Here is a 24,828-nt window from a genome sequence, read left to right as displayed (position 1 = left end):
GGTTCTAATAGCTTGCTACTATCAAAAAATAAAAATTATTAAATCTTTAAAAACAAACAACCCAAACAATAAATGGGCAGAAGACCTAAATAGACGTTTCTCCAAAGAAGACATACAGATGGTCAATAGGCACATGAAAAGAGGCTCAACATCGCTAACTATTAGAGTAATGTAAATCAAAACCACAATGAGGTATCACCTCATACGGGTCAGAACGACTATCATCAAAAAGTGTACAAATAATAAATGCTGGAGAGGGTACACTGTTGGTGGGAATCTAAATTAGTGCATCCACTATGGAAAACAGTATGGAGGTTCCTTACAACACTAAAAATAGAGCTACCATGTGATCCAGCAATCCCACTCTTGGGCATATATCCAGAAAAGATGAAAACTCTTAATTGGAAAAGATATGTGCACCCCAATGTTCATAGCAGCACTGTTTACAATAGCCAAGACATAGAAACAACCCAAGTGCCCATCAATAGAAGACTGTTTAAGAAAATGTGGTATATATATAAACAGAATATTACTCAGTCACAAAAAAATAAGATTATGTCATTTGCAGGAACATGAATGGACCTAGAGAATATACTAAGTGAAGTAAGTCAGACAAATAATATATGCTATCACTTATATGTGGAAGCCAAAAAATAATACAAATGAATCTGTATACAGTAGAGGTCCCCAACATCCGGGCCATGTACCAGTAGTGGTCCACGGCCTGTTAGGGACCAGGCCACACAGCAGGAGGTGAGCAGCGAGGAAAGCTTCATCTGCCGCTCCCCATTGCTTGCATTACCACCTGAACTATTCCCTCCGCCACCGGTCCATAGAAAAATTGTCTTCCATGAAATTGGTCCCTGGTGCCAAAAAGGGTGGGGATCGCTGATATACAGAACAGAAACAGACTCACAGACATGTTTGTTTGTTTGGTAACAAACTTACGGTTACCGAAGGGGAAAGGGAGTGGGAGAGGGATAAACTAGGAATACGGGATTAACAGATACAAACTACTATACATAAAATAGGTAAGCAACAAGGATTTACTAAATAACACAGGAAACTCTATTCAATATCTTGTAATAACCTATCATGGAAAATAATTTTTTAAAAAATATATATATATAAAACTGAATCACTTGCTGTGCACCCAAAACTAACACAATCTTGTAAATCAACTATACTTCAGTTAAAAATAAATAAATAAAAGAATTATTAACTATTTACAGGACTACTATGAGTTAAGCCAAAGGGAGATTATTTTAAAAAATAGTACGCATGATCGGATCTGCACAAAAGTTAAGAAAATATTCCAAAGTCATACAAGTGTCAGGAGCAAAATGAGCTCAGTGTTCAATTTGTAGTTCTCTCTTTAATTCATTTAGCCATCAAGCAAACCTCTACTGAATTGTCCTGTCATATATAATAGGAAATAAATCTATTTAGGGAAAACATAGTGAGAGAAAGAGTAGTTGGGGGCATTTCCTTTGAAAACGGCAGAGGAGCAGAGGTCACAGAATTCAAAACAGTTGATGGCTCTTCAGAGAGCCATTGTGTCCCTTCTGAGGTAACGGTCCGTGCGTGAAGGCTGTCTCTCACAAGGCAAAGAAGTATGGCCAGAGTCGCACAGGTTGCTGAAGGCTAAAGCTAGCACGTAATTACTCTGCTAGCTCCTGACTTGGTGTTCAACTCTGTGACTTCAGACACCCAGGATGGAAATATGTACAAAGAGAGAGGTAAACTTTGGAACATGCCAGAAGATATGAAATGGCAAGGTTGTTTTGGTTTGTTTCATTTTGTTATAAATTTAGGCAGAATTGCATGCTTGATCTCATCTGAAAGCTTTTCTGAGGGTTCTGTCTGTGTAAACCGTGTAACCCTGAGTACACATGGGCAGCAGCCTGCACACACACACACATCCACACCCATGACAGAAGTACTGGACAGAGGAACCCCATCACCGCCACCACCACTACCACAGCTTCCACTACCACATACTGAGTTTTCCAAAATCTCTAACCGATTTCTCTGGATTGCTTCAAATTCATCAGGATTTGGCTAGAGAGAAAGTATGTGAGACTGTATTTTTCCAGGCCCAGGGAATCCCTCAAGAGCAGCTATACAGTCCCACTTGTTACTGATGATCAGGGACCCAGAACAGTCAAAAATCAGTTAATAGCATGTCACAGGGATACTGTTTTCCGTTGGACTGTGTTCACATCTGCAGAAATAGCAATGTCATTTTATCCTGGATTGGCCAGATCCTACTCTCCGTCTGTGAGAGGAGAATGACTAGCCTGTACCCTTTTGTCACAGCAACATTGGAAGAAGAGAAATGAAAATATGCTGCTAATGACTTTGTGTATATGCTTCTTCCTTGTCGCCGTTGTTTCCCAATGACATCAACATAGCTTTAGCCCGACGTGCCATTTGGACCGAAATCTTGGCTTGATCTGTGATGAATGCCCTGTCGGGTACACAGGACCACACTGTGAGAGGTAAGCACATACTACACTGTCTTTCAATGTGATTTCCACCTTGGGAGTTATAAAAACCACAGGCATTATCATCCTTCTCACTATCCCAGAAAAGCCGCCACACTCAGGTGAAATAAAGTTTCTCACCACACTTGTCAAACAAATGCGGTATATTTTTATAGTTTATTTATTCTCTAGAAATTGCTCTATAAATCTCCATTCACTCAGAGAGTGTTTGATTAATGTTTTAATCTTAAAGGTTAAGCATTAACCTGCAATCTTTCTAGAAAGTATTGTTCAAGTGGAAAGTCATGCACTTTAAGATTTATCTTACTGTCTACGTTGGCAACATTTATTTTTCATAATTAGCTTTTTGTCCTTAAAATGTAGCTTAAATGTGTAGTTCATAGTTCAGCAAGTGGTCCATAATTTACCTTAAATATATTTGAAAATCGAAACAAAATGTAATTTATTATCATGATTTATATTCTCATCTAATTACTTCTAAGCCAGTATTTTAATTCCCGTTGATTTTACTAGGTTGTTTTGCAGTGGAGCCAGGGATATTATTTTATGTAATTTGTGTGATTATTTTTCCTCCTAAAATCTTTTGGAGGAAAAGGTTCTTCTGTATTTCAGTCTCACTGAAAATGGTACAAAATTCTCCCATAATGTCATTGGCAAACACAACAGCATCTTCTGTGTGTAGCACTGAAAATAGTCCCTTTTGTTTCCATCACTAGAAGGTGGGTGGGGGGTCAAGGTAGGGGGAGAGGCAGAGAAAGTAACCTGCTTTCACCCAGCATCACCAAGGCTAACACCACAGAGGGCTATTTCTGCCTATCCTTTCCTGTCCCCTTGGCAGCCATCAGCCCTATTTCAACAAGGCTGTATAAAGTTAATGAAGGAAGAGCCAATCACCCAGAGAGAATTTAGCCAGCAGCTAGCAGTCTGTGGACACAGTGCCAGTGACAGCTCCTAGCCGCAGCAAGTACTGTTTGTGAGTATGGCAGCATCTGTAAATTAGTAATGGAGGAACAGAACTGAAATAAGGAGGGTTTATTTGCAGTTGAGAAACTAGAAGTCTCTGATAGTGGTTTTTTTTTAAAAAGGAGGACACATGCATATTACTTACTGTAATAGGAGAACATATCATTGCCAAGACAGATTTACATCAAATGCCTAATCCCTCTGGCTCACTACAGGCAACCTTTTTTTTTTAGCAACTGGAAAATGACAGCTGCTCTGTCATACAAGGCCATTAAATCCATTTATCTAGGTGGACTTAGTTTCTGATGTATTTATACCGCTTTGCTCCATGATATGTATTTTCTGTATACGTTAGACAATGGTTTCTGAACCATCTACAATTTAAAATCCTACATTTTATTTAAGAAACATTTGTTTGGCAACTACCATGTGCTGTGCATGGGGCTAGACATAGGCTATAAACAGATGTATCCTACCATCCTTGCCCTCAAGCAGCTCACATTTTTAGTGTGGGTGAGAATATTTGAACATATTCTGGAGAACATTCTGGTCTGAATAATAAAATTCACCTAGGAAAGGAATACCTGACAGAAAGGATGATTTCCTGTCTAAAACCTTTATTAATCTGATCAAAAAGAAGAGAGAAACATGCATCAAATGGCATATCTTACCTCTAATTCAAGTTTTTCAGTCAAAAGTAACTTTAATCCATTATTATATGGAAGATGTGATATTATATTTTTCTAGCCAGAATACGGATTAGGATTTTACAGGAATACTTAGAGTCTATCATTTCTCTGTGTTTGTAGGAGCTAAGAAGTCCATTAGATGGATCCAAAATATTAGGAGAAACATTTTTGGGGATGTGCAGGCTGAAGTAGACCGGGGTGTGAGGGAGAATAAGGGTCAGGGAAGGAAGGAGATACGGGTTGTACTGAAAATCCTGTAATCAAAACTATTCTGTGAGTGATTGGTGTAATCAGTTATGCATATCATCTACACAAAATCAGCATTGAAAAACTGAAGCTGTGTTTTCCAAGTTATAGATGTTCTTGGAATAGAGTTCTATGATCACTTACATTTGGGAAGCATCTATTAGCATGTGAGAGGTTCTGACCAGTCCCGGAGTGAAAAAAATCTCTTCAATTTGTTTAACTCATCATTTTCTAATCTTACGTGACCATAAATCCCCTACTTTTATTATATAGCAAGAATGCATCTCAGACTCAGATAGACGGGAATTATAACTTTATATTTTTATCTCAGTTTAATTTCTACTTTGAGATCAAATTCTTTCTATGTAGGAGCTGTGAAGGCTTGGACACATAATCTCAGTCAAGTACACTTTAAACTTACCCAGTGTTATATGTCAATTATGTTCCAGTTTTTTAAATTTTTTCTCTTCTCCCCACTTTCCACCTCTAGCTTTGGTTAGAACCAAAGTTCTAAGAAGCTTACTTATAGTACCAAGAGCCTTGAATGCTGGAATGAGTGTGTGTGTGTGTGTGTGTGTGTGTGTGTGTGTGTGTGTGTGTGTGTGTGTGTGTGTGTGACTGTTTTGGGTAGTGCACATATAGTAGGGCCAACCTGTTCTGAGTAATTCATCCAAATGCATTTCTGCTGACCTCTTCCTGTTTCCTGTCCTGATTACCTTTGCCCTCAGGTCTAATAACTCTCCCCACTACTGTCCTACCACTCGTGGGCACACAGGACACATACTGCTATCTTCTTTCCAAACTGGGATCCACCAACATGCCTACTCTCATCATTTCTCCTCCATCTGCCTTTCTAACTCCATCCCATTTCCTGTTTGGGGATGAATTGCAGGAGGAGGTGCCACATTCATAGAAATGGTGACCTTTAAAGCCAAAGTCCAAAAGATCCCTATGTTTCTGCTTTCCTTCCTGTCAGATCCCTTAACTCAGTCAAACAGCACAGATGGTCTTGCTGCTTAAATTGAGGGAATGGAGAAAAATTGTGAACAAGAGGACGGCAAAACAAGATATGACAAAATATGGACTGATAGTCTGTCACACATAGGACACTGGTTACAGTTTTCAGAAACTTTTGCTTGGGGCCAAAGCACTCATACCTTGAGATAGTACTGCTTTCCTCTGACTAGGGACTGTTTTAAACAAAATGAAAAGAAGAGAACCAGGGGTGAGGGAACTGGGTATTCTTCATGGCACTTTGCTAAGATTCTAAGATTTTATTATCTGGACAAGAAGAGAAAAATATAGAAAAACAAGGAGACAGTATTTTGAAGGGCAAAAAGGGATGAGTGCCGGAGCATCAAGTGAAATTAAAAAGAACATGGAGAAAAAAAAAGTGAGCTAAATGCTGATGACATCTGCTCTACTGGGTACTAAGCTACTTTCTGAATAAGTTTGCAGCCTCAGCAACATATCACACTTCATGGAGACAGACATTTTAAGAGACTGTGACAAGTTCATCCAATGAGATCCATAGGACCACAAGAAACTTAATGAGCTATGTGGACCCCTTAAACCCTGTCCCCTCCTGATCTGGGCAGTTTTTTATGTCCTCCCTAAGTAAGGAGAGAGAAGTCAAAGTTAACTTTAATTTCTCAATTGCCACAGAGAATGCAGAAGGTATTTGAATTCAATTGCTTTGTATTTGGAAAATTTACCTACAGTTTTATCCACATGATTTATATTCAGTGTCAGAGAAGCCCCTTTTTGTTTTTCTTATTTCAATTTCAAAATCCAATTTAGATATTCTCTGCTTCAGAAACGTCTTGACTCTGAACCAAGTCTAATTGTCATCTGATCACTATCATGGTGAGAATTTCTACTCATGGCTGAGTCTCCTTGAGCCCTGAGTCCTGTATGCAGAGCATGGGGTTACAGAAATTAGAGGTGAGAGACAGTTATGCTTGCTCAGTAGTGCCATTAGGAAAATTGTGACTGGAAGTGAGATTTCAAAAGGCTGCTCATCTGTGGTTGTGCGGTGTGTACACTGCACAAAAGTACTCAGCCAAGGGGGAGACTGGGGGCTCGAATCCAGTGTGCCCTCTTCTTGCCAATACACTAGCTGTGCTGTGCTTGGGTGCCCAGCCACGTCTAGTCTTCTGTTCATTTTTCTGCATCTGCCCAGAGAGAATCTTTTTTCTTGATTTGCCGAAAGGCACCGTATATGCAGGCACACTTCCTCAGTCTTCAGCTGATTCAGTCAAGTGGGAGGTAGTAAGAATGCAGTGCGGTTCCACAACCATTCCCATTGAAACTCCAGCCACCCTCCCCTGTGCCTTTGCCAATACTGCTTCCTCTGCCTGGAAGACTGCAGCCCTTCCCCCACCTCTGCCTGAGACCAACTCTGCTATGCTCTTAAAATTCAGCTCTGTCATCCTGAAAGGGTCCTTGATGAATCCTAGTTCGAGTTGGTTGCCCTTTTCTATACTTCTTTAACAGTATTTGCATATCTCTAATAGTTAGTCACTGCTACATTTTTAACTATAGATGACCCTAGAAAAACATGGGAGTTAGGGGCACCGACCCCTGTGAGGTTGAAAACAGTTGGCCCTCTGTATCCACAGTGTGGTATCCGCACAGTGAACCAACCTCGGACCACGTAGTACTATAGTACTTACTGACAAACATCTGTGTAGAAGTGGACTCACGCAGTTCAAACCCATGTTGTTCAAGGTTTAACTCTATATCTTTCTTCTCCATGGACTGTAGTATAAAGGCTGTTCCTTATTTGTATTAGTATCATGTGCAAGTGCTCAGGAGATGTTTAAGGAAGAGTGGGAGGGAAAAAAAAGCAAGAGCTTTTCTAACTTGCTTAGAGACTGAAGCACTGTTTTCAGTCTATAGGTGGGAAGAACGTAGACCAAAGATTTTAGCCAAAAGTTGTTGAAAAATGATGGAGCAGAATGAAATAAAGTCTCACCAATTTCCTTTCTTCTTTTCATTGTTGTTTCTCTCCACTGCCATTTCCTCTCTCTCTCTCTCCCCCTCCCTCCCTCCCTCCCTCCCTCTCACTCTTACTCTCACTTAGATAGATAGATAGACATATATATATATATATATATATACCTTCCTTTAATATTGTTCCTAAGTCTTCTTACATAACTGCATGTGTTATCTACATTTAAAGAATCTCTTTCTAAAATATTGCAATTCGATTTGAAAAAAAGTTAGCAAATGTGCAAAGGAACAGGGACTTTGTCATGTTAAGGTCCATCTCTAGCAAAAAAAAAAATCCAATTAACTCTCTGTTTACAAATGTCTTCCTTTTGCCTTTCATATGAAAATGAGAGGACTTTAGATTTCGACTAACAATTTGTTTTGGTAGAGTGAAAGTCTGAGAAGCTGGAAAGGTCTAAAGGACTGTGATTTACACTAATGTTAATTAGATGAATCCAACTTGATCAGACTATAAAACACTATTATTAATACAAGTTATATGATTAGTGGTATTGTATTCACTGACCCTAGAATTACCTTTTAATTTCTATTGATGGGACTTCCTTGGTGGTCCAGCGGTAAAGAATCTGCCTTACAATGCAGACGGTGGGGATTCTCTCCCTGGTCAGGGAACCAAGATTCCACATGCCCCCGGGCAACTAAGCCCACGTGCCACAACTACTGAGCTTGCGTGCCTCAGCTAGAGCCCATGTGCCCCAAACTACAGAACCCACGCGCTCTGGAGCCTGTGTGCCACAACTAGAGAAGAGAAAACCTGCACGCCACAACTAGAGAGAAACCCGCGCACCACAACGAAGAGCCTGCATGCCTCAGTGAAGATCCCATGTGCCGCAACTAAGACCCGATGCAGCCAAAAATAAAACAATTTAAAAATATATAAATAATAAACGAATTAAAAAAAATTCTATTGAAACATTTCTGTAAGTCTCTAAGAATACTGTTCTATGTATAGAAACACACACACACCTGCACACCCCTAATAAAATCTGAATGCTTACTTTCAGTGAAGTGCCGTATGAATGATGTATCATATATATTTAGTAAGTCTCCTTACGTGTCCTACAACAAAAAGTAAAAGACAGATGCCTCTTCAGTTATTCTATTTAATTGTAATTATTTTCTCATGGATTGAGTTGGTTTTTTAAATTATTGTTGTGGGAGAATTTGGGACTTAATTGGTATCTACGTTAAAAAAAAAAATTATCAGATCTTGTTATATAACGCCATCTCTCCTGAGGGCAGTAAGTCATTTTGAGGAAAGTGAACTGAAAATAATGGGGGTTTGTTATCTGTGATAATGATCATTGTATATTGTTATTCTGGTGGAGCAAAGTCACTCTCTTAATGGTAAACAAAATGAGATGTGAATATATGTGGGTGTGATCATGAGCTCTGAATATCAAGTAAGGCAAGAAGAATCGGATTGGAATTCAAAAGGATTTTCTTCTTATCATTATTGACTACCACTCCTGAAGGGATTGTGGGGGAATTTTATGCACTAGAATCTTAGTTCATTTTTACAACAGAGAATTAATAATTAATATTTGTGGGTGGCAGTATTCTTCCAAGCAACATTTATACAATGACTTTCACAATTTATAAAAGATTTTGTTAAAATTAAAACTAGTAATCTCATTTAAAATTATGATAAAAGGTTAATTCTACAAGATTATTATGGTACCTGTAAATGTTCTAGAAAACTTAGACTAATCAATGTATCTTACCAAATTAATGACTTTGCCCCACAGTCATGATATTATTAAAGTATCCTTATATGATACACTGTATTTAAACCATTTCTCTGTCTAGAGTAGAGAGCATTTTTCTCTACGTATCTGTAAGTAGATGAGCATAAACATAATGTACTTTTGAGATATATTCCCCTTCAATTTTGACCCTTGCCATAAAGGACTTTCTATTTTGCTAAGATGGCACAGAATACAGAGCTAGCCTGACCATAAGACTTCAGATGTACTGTTTCATTTCTCCTTTGGCAGGTGGAGCTTAATATGAAGCATAAGCAAATGTAACTGAAAGAGAAAACAGAGTAGAATATAAATAAGTACTTCCTATAAAGGTGTATCTGTGCATCTGTGACATTAAGTAGCATTGTAAAGCATAATGGTGTGGTTAAAGGGAAATTTGATACTATAATTGAAAAAATTCTCTCCCATGCCTCAAATAAATGAACTTTTGTTTTTCCAATAATATGTACAATAGTGTTTAGTCCTTTAAAAAAAAAAAAAGAACTGGAGTTTGCTAATAAGAGTCCTGGGCACCATTAAGCCTCGCCTTATGTCATGTTACCATAATATGCAGCAGGCCTGCTACTCAGTAAAGACTCTTCAGTGGAAACCTGCCTCCATATGGATGTGCAAATGTATAAAAGCCTATTAGTAAGGCAGACATACGGCCCTCACACAAATGATGAGGCTCTTTCAATTTTCTATTTAATAAACTCTGAATTCTCGCTACTGAGTTTCCTTGTGAGCCTGCTTCCCCACAACAAGCTCTTGCTGCAGCAACAGAAACGTGTGAACCTTACATATGTGTACAGGAAACAACCAGCTGTGTACATATGTGTTGTCCTGCAAAGGCTTTCCAGCATGGACCTGGATCCTGCTGCAGTGCCAGTGGCAGATTTCTTATTATGCTTTGGTCTCGTCTTCAGTGCCAGTGACAAGATTTTTTTTTCTGGCTGAAATCTAATTACTAGTGGGGCTGGCAGGATTTCATCTCGTATCTACACTGCAGTAACAGAAAAACATTCTTTTAATCACCTTGCATTTGAGAAAAGGAGCGCTTAAAGGGAAAGCATATCCTGGGAGAGGGATAGAATGAAAAAATATATAAACATTGCCCCCAAAGGGTTTCATGAGTTTCTCCCAAATACTCACTGATGCAACTTTTCACCTTAGGTGTGCAGAAGGCTATTTTGGACAACCTTCTCTACCTGGAGGATCGTGTCAGCCATGCCAGTGCAATGACAACCTTGACTTCTCCATCCCTGGCAGCTGTGACAGCTTGTCTGGCTCCTGTCTGATATGTAAGCCAGGTACAACAGGCCGGTACTGTGAGCTTTGTGCTGATGGATATTTTGGAGACGCAGTTGATGCAAAGAACTGTCAGCGTAAGTCCTGAACTATTGATGCCCCTGACAGAATTGATGCATTACACCTCAAAGTAACTGATGAGTTCTTGAGTGGGGATTGGAGGGTAGCAAATTATGTGTAATACATGTAAGATAGATAGATACACAGCCTATACACAGAGTCTGAATATTCTAATACATTTCTTTGTGCTAATAGATTAAATCCTTTCAAAACTGCTGCATTGTTGAAGTATCATTTTTCAAATGATACACATATCTCTGTTTCCACATGGGATGAAGATTTTTAAATAAGTTTCTGTCTATGACAGGAAAGAAGAATTTGAAAATTAGGTAGCCCCTATTTATCCTTATTGTTTATTACATTTCTAACCATTTTCTTGAAATAAATTTATCAGTCTGGGCTTCCCTGGTGGCGCAGCGGTTGGGGGTCCGCCTGCCGATGCAGGGGGTGCGGGTTCATGCCCCGGTCCGGGAGGATCCCCCGTGCCACCGAGCGGCTGGGCCCGTGAGCCATGGCCGCTCAACCTGTGCGCCCGGAGCCTGTGCTCCGCGGCGGGAGGGGCCGCAGCAGTGAGAGGCCCGCGTACCGCAAAAAAAAAAAAAAAAGAAATGTATCAGTCTGTATTATTTCATTAGTACCTGTCAGTAGGTATTAATCTGTTATGCTTTCATATGTAAACTTTACATTCTAGCATTTCACAGCAGGTGTAAAATTCTGCCAATATTCTTACATACTGGCATTTGTAACTGTTGAGGTATTAACCTTAGGACTACTCACAGAATGCTATTTCTGTGTTTTACTTCCACAAATTAGCTATTGTAGGACTTCATCCATATTAGTCAGTACATTCCTACCCTCATCTTGATCTCTTCAGCTGTATTTTTTGGTATTGCATAGAATTTACAAATGATTTATATTAGTGGTAATATATTATGCACGAGAGATTTCATTGTGGAGAATGAAATGGAATGAGCGTCCTTGTTAGTCCACGTTAGTGCTGGACACCGCCATCATCAACTTCACCTGCTGTGATAATCTTTAGGCAGAGCAGGTTATGATACCAGCTCAATAGTTCACTTCTGCAGACTTCGTTATCTAAGAAGGGACTCTTCCAATCATTCAGTTGGGTCCCAGGACCTGCAACAATACAGAAACCACTGGAAATGTTGTGCCTGTTAGTATCTCTGCTGTAAACACCAAAGACCTGCTAGTCCCGTTCCCCATTTCAATAAGAAATGTGTCTTTCTCCTCACAGGTTTGGGAGATAAGTGCCAGCTTTTTGTCATTTAAAAATGACAATTTATTGAATCAAAAACAAACCACTCTCTGGGACAGTCTGCAGCTATTAATATCACGTGTAAATTGTCAATTGTTTTTAAAGCAAAATTTCCAACAGACTGAGAAGCGCCTTTAAACACTGTGGGTTTATGGCATCTGTGTAAAACCATAAGGAACTTAAGAAATTCTCCAGTTCAAACTCATCATCTAGGATCTACACTTTCTACCTGTGTGATGCTGGGCAAGACATTTGACCTCACTGAGATTCAGTTTCCTCATTTACATAAAGGGTCCTAATTTTCAATGAGGATTAAAGGATCTAGCATGTGAGAGTATCTAGTGAGCTGCCTGGGGCATGGGATACTCACACATGGTAGCTCCTTTGGTAGAGATGCTCACTAATTCTGAGGCTGTGTTACTCGCTGAATGACCTCATTTTCTATCTTCCAATAACCCCCTCCATAAAGTTGAAGAGACAGTTCCACTCTTTTTATTGTGGTAAATTCAGGATCTGTGGCATGAAGTCTTATCACGTAGAAGAATATGGTATAAAAACATTTTTGAACCATCACCAATTTTTATATCACTTGCCATGAAGTATAGACATAATTATGTTTTTAATGCTCTTTAGCATATAAAAATACCAAAACACATTTATTATCTATTTTTAACTTTTCATAGATATAATAGCTCTTCTATGCATAGTTAGTAAACCTTTACAAAAAGAAAATTCATAATAAACTATTATTTTGGTTGCCTCTGGATCTGTTCGTGAAAAGCACACCACTACTAAGAAATATATTTTGCTTTTTAAATTTATATACATATTTTTGTGTCATACATTTCATTTAAAAATGCCACTTAAAAATTCTATATTGCTTTTGTTTTTTGTTTTGTTTTGTTTTTGCGTTACGCGGGCCTCTCACTGTTGTGGCCTCTCCCGTTGCGGAGCACAGGCTCCGGACGCGCAGGCTCAGCGGCCATGGCTCACGGGCCCAGCCGCTCTGCGGCACGTGGGGTCTTCCCGGACCGGGGCACAAACCCATGTCCCCTGCATCGGCAGGCGGACTCTCAACCACTGCGCCACCAGGGAAGCCCAAAAAGTGGCTTTTAATTTATAAATTATTTGAGATTTTTTAAATCGATGTATCATATATATATATGAAATATATAAAGAAATTAAAAGTATATATAACAATTCTAGTAGCCAAATGAAATGGATATTTAAAGAAAATATTTTCTTCAACCTCTTCTCACACACCAGCTATAGACTATCCGTAGGCTATTACCTGAGTAAGATAACTGGCTGGGACAAGTTTTTAAATGGCCACCCAACAAGTATCAAGTTAGCAGACACTGAAGACCAAACTATTGGAAGAAAAATCAAGCAGTTTTTAGGAAAGCAGTAAAACTAAGTAGTGCTTCCAGCCCCATGAACAGAAAAATAGTGCAGGCTGATGGAGTAGCTATTTATAATGTATTTATAAGTTGTGCTCAAATCAAAGTATTCAGAGACATGAAATATTGTACAAAATTTACAAAAACCATCTACGAATAGTCTAAATTCCCATGTCATCTCCCCCTCACATTTTTACTCTGGTATCAGTGCAATTACATGTACCATTAAAAATACACTTGTAGAGTACGAAGTGAACCATTAATTACTGTTCTATTTGTGAAAAAGCTTTTTAATTTTTAGACTGATTTATTATATATTTCAGAATAACATCAGACAACTTGGTAACATAAAAATGACAAAAGGTTACTTAAACCAAATACATTTTCTATCTTTGGAGATAGTATATAATATATACTATCATAGTAATAAGGTTTATAGTATATAAACTGAGGATAGTATATATCTCCCTCAGTTTAAAAATTATAATGCTGTACTCCTAATACACTTGAAAAAGTTGTTTTTATCTTATATACATTTTATTGAATATGTTTGACATATAACATTGTGTAAATTTAAGGTGTACAGTGTGTTACTTTAATAAATTTATATATTGTAACATAGTTGCCATTGTAGCAGTATTTATCCTGTTACATAATTTGTAGTACAATATTGTCTATATTCATTATACTCTGCATTAGATCACTATAACTTATTAACTACTTGTTGCAATTTTTTACCCTAAACAGCAATAATTTTATCCCCCCATTCTCCATCCTATGGTAACGATCATTTTACTCTGTTTTTTTTTTATGAGTTTGACTTACTTAGATTCCACATATAAGTGATATCATACAGTACTTGTCTTTCTTTTTTTTTAATTTATTTTTATTTTTGGCTGCGTTGGGTCTTCGTTGCTGTGCAAGGACTTTCTCTAGTTGCGGCAAGCGGGGGCCACTCTTCATCGCGGTGCGCGGGCCTCTCACTATCGTGGCCTCTCTTGTTGTGGAGCACAGGCTTCAGATGCACAGGCTCAGTAGTTGTGCCTCACGGGCCTAGTTGCTCCGCGGCAGGTGGGATCTTCCCAGACCAGGACTCGAACCCGTGTCCCCTGCATTAGCAGGCAGATTCTCAATCACTGCACCACCAGGGAAGCCCAGTACTTGTCTTTCTATATCTGACTTATCTCACTTAGCATAATGTGCTCAAGGTCCATCCAAATGGCAGGATACCCTCCTTCCTCATGGCTGAGTAATATTCCATTGTGTATATACATCACATCTTTTTATCCATTCACCCGCTGATGGGCAGTTAGGATGTTTCCATATCTTGGCTATTGTGAATAATGCTGCAGTAAACATGGGAGTGCATATATCTCTTCAAAACACTGTTTTCATTTATTTTGGGTATATATCCAGAAATGGGATTGCTGGATTGTATGGTGGGTCTGTTTTTAACATTTTGAGGAAATTCCATATTGTTTTCCATAGTGGTTGGACCAGTTTACACTCCCACCAACAGTGTATAAGCGTTCCCTTTTCATCACATTCCCACCACCACTTGTTGTCTCTTGTCTTCTTGATGGCAGCCATTTTAACAGGCGTGAGGTGATACCTCATTGTGGTTTTGATTTGCATTCCCTTGATGATTAGTGATGTTGAGCATCTTTTGATGTGCTTGTTGGCCACTTTGATATCCTCTTTAGAAAATTGTCTACTTGGTTCTACGGTCTTACATACTTTTCTAATCTTAAAGGTATGTATATATTTCCCCTCAAGCTCATTTTTTGAGCTTAACACAAAAGCTGGCATATTGTAATTAATCATTAAATTGGAAAAAATTAATTTTGCTTCATTAATTTTAGAATTAATATTATGCCATGGGTGCTATTCATTTTGATAATTTCTCAAAATTATTTCAGCTCTAGAGTCAGTATGCATTGCTTATACTGAGATTATATTTTAGGTGCTACCCCAGTGTATCTATGAAGAAGCAAAACAGCTGGAGGACAGGTGGAAAGAACATTTTACCTGAAGTCAACTATATCACCTACTAATCATGTGGCCTTGTTTGAGTTATGGCTACGTGGAAATTCAGTGTCTTCATTCTCAGAATTTGAATACTAATGGTGACATTAGTATTTTCACAGCATATGAATGTGCCAGGAACTATGCTGTTGCTTTACATAAATATCTCTACAGCTTATAGAGTGGGCGTAAACATCAAATAATATAATGCTTAACAGAACCCCTAGCAATCAGAAAACATTCTATTCTAAAACTTTGTGGCCAGTGTTACCACCTGGGGGATATTACTATTTAACAAACCTATTAAGACTATTAGAACATTTTTCCCAGTCACAGATCTCTCTTCTCCTTGCAGCTTGCCTCTGTAATGCCAACGGCTCCTTCTCTGAGGTTTGCCATGCTCAGACGGGACAGTGTGAATGCAAACCTAACGTGCAGGGGCGGCAGTGTGATGAATGTAAGGTAAGAAGTAGGAGCTGACCGTGATTACTTCTTCCTTCAAACTTCTTATTGGCTTTCACTGACATACTCCTGAGCATATTGAAAGACAAGTTCAGGAATATCTCATTGTACATATAAGATTACTGTGATCGTTGAAATGTTTTTTTCAAAATAGAACAAAATTTACCATACACTTGGTAAATTTCCTTGATAGTAAATTTGTGTAATATTTACTGTAATTCAGATGCTTCTGAAACAGCATACAAATTTAATCCCAGTCTATGGCGAGTCATGTATTCTTTCTTTTGCTTTTATGTTTTTGGCAGAAAAAAAAGTGTCACACCCTTTGCTCTTATCAAACACTTTGTACTAGTTCCATCAATTAAAAGTTCCAGTGAGCACTCTACTCAACAAAAGTTTTCAGTAGAGAAGTAAATCAATATATTTTTTTGATACCATTTTGCTAAAATGAAACAAAAATCAAAATATGTTGCTCTCTGTTCCTGCACGTACTGCCCTGCCTTCCGTATGGTGAGCACCTGAGATTCCTCCATAAGAGGACATGGATTTGCACTGTCTCCTTCATATATATATGTAATTTTTTGGTGATAAACACTGTTAAGCAGAACCAAGCATTTCTCAGGTGTCAAACCGGCCGTCTGTAGGAAGTTTGGAAATGTCATTTGCTTCTATCTCTTGAATAACATTATGTGCTCTTTTTTTGTTGTTTTTGTTTTATTTTTCTGTTGACCTTTAAAGCCCACTATGTGGTGGGACCCAGAGAAGCGATTCTGTGTGTCCTGTGGCTGCAATCCCATTGGCTCTGTGACACCACAGTGTGATATCACAGGAAGATGTGTCTGTAAATCAGCCTTCGTAGGGAAACAATGCACCCTCAGCAGGCAGGTGCACCGACAGATGGAGCAGCCACAGAGAGCGCAGCCAGTGCTGGGGTCTCCCCAGAGGTGGGGTGTCAGCAGCTCCAGTGGATGTCATCGGGGAGCCTATCGACCCCCAGCTCCGGTAATCCCAGAGGCGCTGCATGGCTCGTGCCTCAGCATGTTGTGTTCCATGTGCTGCTGCTGACCTGCTCTGGTGCCATTTTACCAAATAAAGGTTGCTAAGTGTGCAAATTGCAAATGCGAAAACTAGACAATTCCTGATTGAAGTCTTGCCTTTTATTTTTTTATTTTCTTGCCTTTTAAAAATAGCTGTCGATATCTTTTTTTTAATCAATATCTTTTTTAAAGCCTATTCAAGTTCATATGTTCATAAAAGTTTCAATTGATCATGGATATGTAGAAAACAAAGAAAAATTTATTGGTAGGAACCTATAATCTTAGAAGGGGAAGGAACCTCGGGCATCATTTGGAGCAAATGAAGGGAACACACGAATGAATAAATGAAGGGAAATCTAACAAAGAAAGTGAGATCTAGCCAAGAAAACCTAGCCCATTGATCTGACATTGGGTTGACCTTTCATCATAATTAATGATTTTGTTACATTTCCACATTACAATTTTGTTCACGTATACAACAAACACAAGAAATGCACTTTCACACACTATAAATGTACAACATACACAAAGTAAGTTAGCATGTCTTCTACTACAAAAGTTTGGTCCCCCTTCTCACAGGGCAAAACAAAACAAATGTTGGGAGGAAGGAAGTTAGGAAGGGAGAGGGGAGAAAGGAAGAGAGGAGGAAGGAGGGAAGAATAGGTCCAAGGCCAAGTTGCAAAGTACCAGGAGACAGGACTTGCCAGTGTAGAATCAGAGCTCAGGAGAACTAAGGGTAGGGGATAGAAAAGGAAGATGGAGTAGGAGGAAGGCGGGGAGGAAGAAGAACAAATTTATGGTTTTATTTCTTGGCTCTTTATTGACATTTTAGAAAAACTACTTTTGATATCAGACTGCCTCAGATCAAATCCCAACTCCAACACTGCCTGTAAACTGTAAAAGAGTTTCTTAAATCTTTCTGTAATTCAGCTTTTTCATCTATAGTAGGACCTACTTCATAGGGTTTGTGTTGGCTCAGATCCTCCAAGGAGCAAATGCCAAGAGATTTACTGGGGGAAAACTCCAGTGAAGGATGATGGAGGAGAGAGCAGTATGCAGGGAGCCTTCTACTGAAATGCGGGTCTGACCATGTGAAAGGAGAGAGGGAAGGAAATATTGAGTAGGAAAGTCTCATTGGGTGCATTCTGCCCAAATCTCAAATTCTTAGCCTGGCCGGTAGGGAGTGCCCCAGCAAAATTTGCCCATTGGAGGAATCTTGGATTGGGCAGGAAGATTCTAGTACTTCAGTGTACCAGTCATTGACATGGAGAAGCGTGACTTGCTGTGAGCTCCTCCACTAGATCCAAAAGAGTGGAAGCTGGGGCTTGTCAATCAGCAACACTCCCACTGCAGGCTCTCTTGCAGGGAGATCTATCCAGGCACCTCCATGGCTGTTTCCAGGTGTCATGAGAAGAGTGCATAAGACACACATCTGAAGAGTTCTCAGTAAATGTTAGGTATTATACTGTTATTATTACTATTGTTATTAAATGAAGAAAGCTTTAAAAGAGATTATGTTTTTCAGAAATAAATGCATACATTTAAAGTGAAAGAAAAGGACAATAACTGATCAGTATGTCTCCAAAATATAAATTTAACAGAATTTTAACCCTGATACATGCCCTTTTCCTACATATCCTACAGCACTGATGTATGATGGAGTGGTGTTTTGTCCTGAGACCATTTTTCCTTTGAGGCAGTATATGTGAGAGTTAAGAGCACAGACTCTGAAGCCGGTCTAGTTGATTTGGCTGACTCCGCAATTGGTTAGCTGGTAACCAAATTACTTGACCTTTCTATGCCTCAGTTTCACCACTCTGTAAAAAGTTGATGCTAATAACTATCTTCCAGGATTGCCTTGAGATTTTGAATGAATTCATATTTTTAAAGGGCTTTAGAACAGTGCTTGGTACATAGCAAGTACAATACGTAAGTGATAGTTTTTATTATTACCCCAAATGAGAATAATTTATGGGAGCTCATCAAACTCTCCACTGAGACTAGGCAGGCACTTTCTTCCATATATGTTTTACCTCATTAATCTCAATTACTGACTAAGAATATTTGTTCCTTAAAGTTGTTTACTACAGGGTTTTCCCTGGTCTGTGAAATAAATTTTTGATCACCGATTTATTAAAATTTTATTACTGAAATTTTGTATTTGTTTTGGTATAACCTAGGCTTTAAATTTACATTAGTTAAATATTAGAAAAGTATGATAGGGACATTCTCATATATTTCTTCATGTAATCAACTTTGGAATTTTTAAAATAACTAATGATTTGAAAGTTTATTTAATATTTTATTGATTTATGCATTAAAGATAGATAGATACGCTAAGTAAAGCAAACTTAAGAAATAAAGATGAATGTAAAGTACTATCTCTACAATTCACATTCTAAGTCAAGAAAATTTAGGAAATAAGGACAAATGCGAAGTACAACTTTTTTTAAAATTTTAATATATAATGTTCTAGTCTTTTATTTCTATGTATGTATGTTTCTATCAGTGTGTGTCTGAATGGTATGTGTATCTTTACAGATATGTAATTAGAATTATAGTGTGTACATAATTTTGTATTCTGCTTTTTAAAATTTTACTTAACGCTATATTCTACGTATATTCATATCATTAAAACTGCTTCAAAACAGGATTTTAATGATTGCATATATTTCATGACATGAATGTATCAGAATTTAATTTATTCAACTTTTTCTCTAATATTGAACATTTAAGTGCCTCTACAGTTACTCACTATGATAAATAATATTGTAATGGGCATGCTTGTACTTTAACCATTTTCTTAATTTCTGATTACGTATTAGAAGGATACATTGAATTGCTTTTTATGAATAAACATACTATATGTTTTCATTTTTTCTCATAACTTAATTTAACTTCCAAATCAAGTGTTAGGTCATTTGTTAGAAGTGATGCACACTTCCGTCTTTAATTATATAGTGAAAGCTGAAATAAAACTAGAAATAAAAATAAAGTCAGCAGGAAATATAAAGATTAAAATGATTATCAAACATAACCCATTTTAGATTTAAAAAACAAAACTATTCCTAGCAACAGTCATTTTAAGAAACTAATTTTCAGTGTGATTTTGTTTTCTAGGACTTATTTTAATATTGTTAACAATAATGGCAAAAATACATAATGAGTCTTCTTCGTTTCTCTTTGGGTGGCTCACATTAAATAGCAAGATTTATTTTTCCAAGAAGTAATTATTAAGTCTAATTTTCCAAAATAGGAATTAGTTTTACAAAGAAGTAATTACTGAGACTAAGTTTCCAGATAAAAATATCATAATAATATGACAAACTTCTATTTAAAAGACAGCCCTGACATACTTTAAGTAGGATATGTGCTTTTCATTTTTCTGGTAGGAGTGATTTTTAATCCATCAGCATTTTCTAACATAGTCACTCTAGGTCTGATAACATGTATTTCCAGAAAGTCAGCCAAAGCTAGTCATGCTTGACCATGGAAGGTTATTTGTTATAAATGGATAAGAGATATGCATATGAATCACTCATAAGAGGATGAAAGTTTCCCTTTTTCAACCTAATCTGGTGCTTTGATATGTGATCTCACAAATCAGTTTTGATCGTTAGAATGAAACCCAACAAACTAGATATCAGTCAAACCACTTATTTTGTCACTATAGGCATAACCTAAGAGTTATATTTATAATGTGAGCCCTATAGTGATGATTAGAAGTATTTATGGATATACGACAAAAATTACATCAAATATAAGAGGGAAAAAAAGATTTATTTTAACTTTAGGCTGCTGGCCAATAATATTGAAAACATATTTACCAAGTAAAAGGACTTAATAAGATCTGAAAATAATCAATTCAGATTATTAGGAATAAAACAAGAAAAATTTTTAATTAAATAGAAATGCCACCCTCGCTTATTTCCACATTTCCATTAGAATCTTGAGAGGTGTAGGGAAACGCTGGTGAAAACATAACAGACAATAATAGTGCCCTAATTCTTCCAATAATCTCGATAGAATTTCAAAGTAATTGAACTTTTCTCTCGGACATTATAGAAAAGGTCCATTAGATTAAATGACAGCCCAGTTGTCATAACATCACTGAAGAACCTGGATAACCCCAGGCTCCTCTTTTCCCACCTGATCTTACTGTGCATCTTGTGCCATTGTGAATTAATTGATTTAAATGTAATTTTTCTCTTTCCTCTTCTATGCCAGCCTGAAACCTTCGGCCTCCAATCAGCAAGGGGGTGTATTCCCTGCAACTGCAATTCCTTTGGGTCTAAATCATTTGACTGCGAAGAGAGTGGTCAATGTTGGTGCCAGCCCGGAGTAACAGGAAAGAAATGTGATCGCTGTGCCCACGGCTATTTCAACTTTCAAGAAGGAGGATGCACAGGTCTGTAAATGAGACTAAGCTCCATGCATTCATGAATCTGCTTTTGGTGTTTAAGCATTTGGAACAGTTGGTTCTACAAGGTTCCCAGAAGTTAAGGGAAATACACTTTGACAACAAGCAAGTATTGATATATAATGCAAATAATATTTAACCTAACATATATATATATTTTTTTTAATAAATTAGATGAAATACATTGCAGTTTGAAACACTGCCCTATAAATAACTGTGCTTGCAATAAAACTCCATCATCAGGTCCCAGTTCTGCTGTCTCCCTCCCCTTCTGTGACCTCTATTCAGCCAGTCGCTCAAAGGCTACTGCAGCTTGAAAGTCAGATGTTCAGTTTTTCTGGTGCCAGTGTTACCTTAGTTTAAACATTACTCGCAGGCTAATACAGTTCAACTTTTACTCTTCCTATTGCAAAATTGGTACAAGGATCAAGGAAGTTAATATCTTTCTCTGGTACCAAAAAAAAAATGTTTTCATCTACTTTCAGGTGCCTTGAAAACTGTGATGTTCTGAGACAGAAATAGATTGGCTCTAGATATCTGTCAGTTCCTGAGAAATTGCAAGCCAGGTTTTTTAACCATGGCTCCCTCAAGCAGTGTTCTCCTATGTCCGGCCACAGCCTTCCTACAGATCCTGAATGAAGAAAATAGGAATTAGCACACTACAGATGAAAGTAAAGATTGAACATTTGCCTTAATTGTATGCCACTAAGTTGGAATTGACCCCTATTCCAACAGTCACTAGGTTGAATATTACCCTTGTTTACTAAACTCACTGATGCAACATTGATGGTACTCTTACACTCACAGCACCATAATAAATACATGGCAAGATTTTAAGATACTGTTATTGACTGCTGTAGCAAATTTATGTGAGAAGTGGCAGGAATAATATTTAAAGTTCTTTTAAAAGCCAGTACCTTTCAGATATTCTCAACCACTTCTGATGTGTACAGGTTTTATCATAAATTCAGCCATTATAAGTTATTCTGAATATTATAATTACAGATCCTCTAAGAATCTATGTATGATCTCTAAGGCAATATCTGTATATACTAAAAACTTTATAGAGCTGCATTTTAAAATATACTCTGTTCTTTATAAACACAACTCTCACTAGCATTTTCACTGAATCTGAATTGATGAAAAAGTACTACACATTCAAATATATCCACTACCAGAAATTATAAATACAAAAAAAATTATTTTAAATTATGAAACAGTGATAACATTTCAGAAATGCAAACGTAGTAGCATTCGAACCTGGAGAAGCAGAACAGAAAAAAATATAGCACAGGACAGGCAGGGTAGCATTATGGTTGAGAGCATGACTCTCACCAAAGAGCTTGGATTTGTTTAGTGACTCCACCAGCAACTAGTTATATGACCTTGACTGAGTGACCTGGCCTCACTGTCCCTCTGCAAAATTCATCTATTAAGTCAGGAAAATAATAGTATCTACCTCACTGGGGTTTTGTAAGAATTAGTTGAGTTAATGGCTATAAAAGATTCAGAGAAATGCCTGGCACTAAAAGTGCTATGTAAGTGTTCATCATCATCATTTTTGTTTATTAGTATTATCAATTGTGATAAACATTCTGTTTTGGTAGGGAAAACTAGCTAATTACTCAAGTCTTCCTATTCAGTGTTGTGCTTCCATTGAAGAACTACTTAGAGAATTTCTACTTGCAAGTAGATTGTAACTGTCCCAAGACATTCTTTAGCACATAAGTTTAAACATAATGTGAAAATATTTTTCTTCTTAATAAAGGGTATATATAAAATAAATCCTTTGGCTTAAAATTAGCAACAACAACAATAATAAAAACAACAGCTAACATGTCAAGCATCGTGCTACACATTTTTCACAGCGGGATAGAATGCTGTGAGCAATGATAATTGTGATCCCTTGAAAAGTGAACTTAATCAAATAAACTAAATGTATTTTTAAAAAGATTTCATCATCATATAACTAATTAAAGATTTCTCATAACATTAGTCTTCTGTTTGAATCTGAGTATTTGATGGTATTTTTCTCTTTCACTTCTTTGATTTGAAATGCTGCACTAAGGTATACTCAGCAACTGAGTCAACTATAGCTAATAAGTGTCATGCACTCCTTGTCTTGAATGGCTTTGAAGATCTTCTCAAATCTTTTTTTTTTTCCGTCAGATCTTATTTTTGCATTCTTTGAGAAAGTGCAATGGATAGGGATGTTTGCACTCTTCATATATAGTGTCATAGCTAGGAAAATGAAAAATCCATTGAAAAGAAATAATGCAGGTGGTAAATGAAACTCAAAAATATTTTTATATGTAAATATATTTCTGTAGTTCAACTATTTAAAAAATATTTGCACAACTGAAATATCCTGATGTCATTTTAATTAAATGTACGATATACTGAATTTAGGAAGCTTATTAAGCTTATTGTTTTTATTGCAAATCTGAGTCAACAGGAAGGAAATATTAATCTATACAGCACAGAAACATTAGTTATGAACTTAAAATAAATATAGAAACAGAATTGTAACCTTGATAGTATCTAGATATAAGGGAATACAGTTAACAGGGAATCTGATACATTGGTTCTTTTTCTCCTTAATCGAAAAGCAAAAATATTTTACCCTTTAAAATTATTAAATGAAATTCAGTATATATTTATTGAACAACGCCTCTGAAATACACTGTACTATAATATAAAAGATGAATGAGGTGAGTCATTTTCAAGGATCTTTAACCAAATAAGATGACACAAATCGCAAAAAAAAAACAACACAAACACTTTATATCAAATTATTTTTTTCTTTTTTATCCTTTCACCTGTGAAGCTTGTGACTGTTCCCATCTGGGTAATAATTGTGACCCAAAGACTGGTCGATGCATTTGCCCACCCAATACCATTGGAGAGAAATGTTCTAAATGTGTACCTAACACCTGGGGCCACAGCATTACCACTGGTTGTAAGGTGAGTGAATTGCTTTATTTCATCTCATAATGTCTTTTAAGGATTTCTATTTTGGTAGACCTCAGTAGTCTGGCATTTCAAAAGTCAATATTATATTACAAAACAGTACAGAACTATCACTATAGCATGCTTGCAGGTATTGATCAGTATCTTACCTTTTACTTGTGGGAAAGATGATAAAGTAAATATACATTTATGCAGCTTCATCCATGATACTTACAAAAAAAAAAAGGAGGAAAAAGAACCAAAAATTCTAAAATGAAACCGGAAACATCTGTAACTTCATACCTACACACAATGAATCTATCTGCAAAGTACAAGGAAATTAAGAACGAATTAAAAGAATTTGCCAAAAATCCATAAGAATTTCTCCCAACTTATACCTAGGTGTCAGTTTTCAGGGAGTAGGAGAGAGGATTCTGAAGAGTCATATAAACAACCTTTAGCTTAGAAAACTACCCATTTTTTTTTTTTCATGAGTGGACCATAGAAAGTGGTGTGACCGGACTCAGATTTAGAGAAATCTGTACAGCCTCAGGGTAGAAGGCTGCTTGTAAGGCCTTTGCAGAAATGTTGGTGAGAGTTGACAGAGGTTTTGGCCCCAGTCAATTATCCACTAGCATTTAGGCGGCAAGCTAAGTTATAGAACTCCTAGACTGATATGGCCTGCTGAACTCATGTATTTAGGGGGTAAGAAAGAGAAGGCGTAGG

At 37.3% G+C, this 24,828-nt stretch overlaps 1 protein-coding gene across 1 annotated transcript in view; it reads left to right on the top strand.

Annotated features, from left to right (window-relative positions):
- LAMA2 (laminin subunit alpha 2) overlaps positions 1 to 24,828 on the top strand; it is a 613,890-nt gene that overhangs the window by 383,949 nt on the left and 205,113 nt on the right. Inside the window, 5 exon segments of the mRNA XM_032650802.1 lie at positions 2,415 to 2,501; positions 10,339 to 10,550; positions 15,590 to 15,696; positions 20,961 to 21,141; positions 23,981 to 24,117. Coding sequence (XP_032506693.1) covers positions 2,415 to 2,501; positions 10,339 to 10,550; positions 15,590 to 15,696; positions 20,961 to 21,141; positions 23,981 to 24,117 — 724 coding nt within the window.

This window comes from Phocoena sinus, chromosome 12 (genome assembly GCF_008692025.1).
Source record: "Phocoena sinus isolate mPhoSin1 chromosome 12, mPhoSin1.pri, whole genome shotgun sequence".
Lineage (NCBI taxonomy): Eukaryota > Metazoa > Chordata > Mammalia > Artiodactyla > Phocoenidae > Phocoena > Phocoena sinus.
This window is presented reverse-complemented; position numbering and strand designations above follow the sequence as displayed.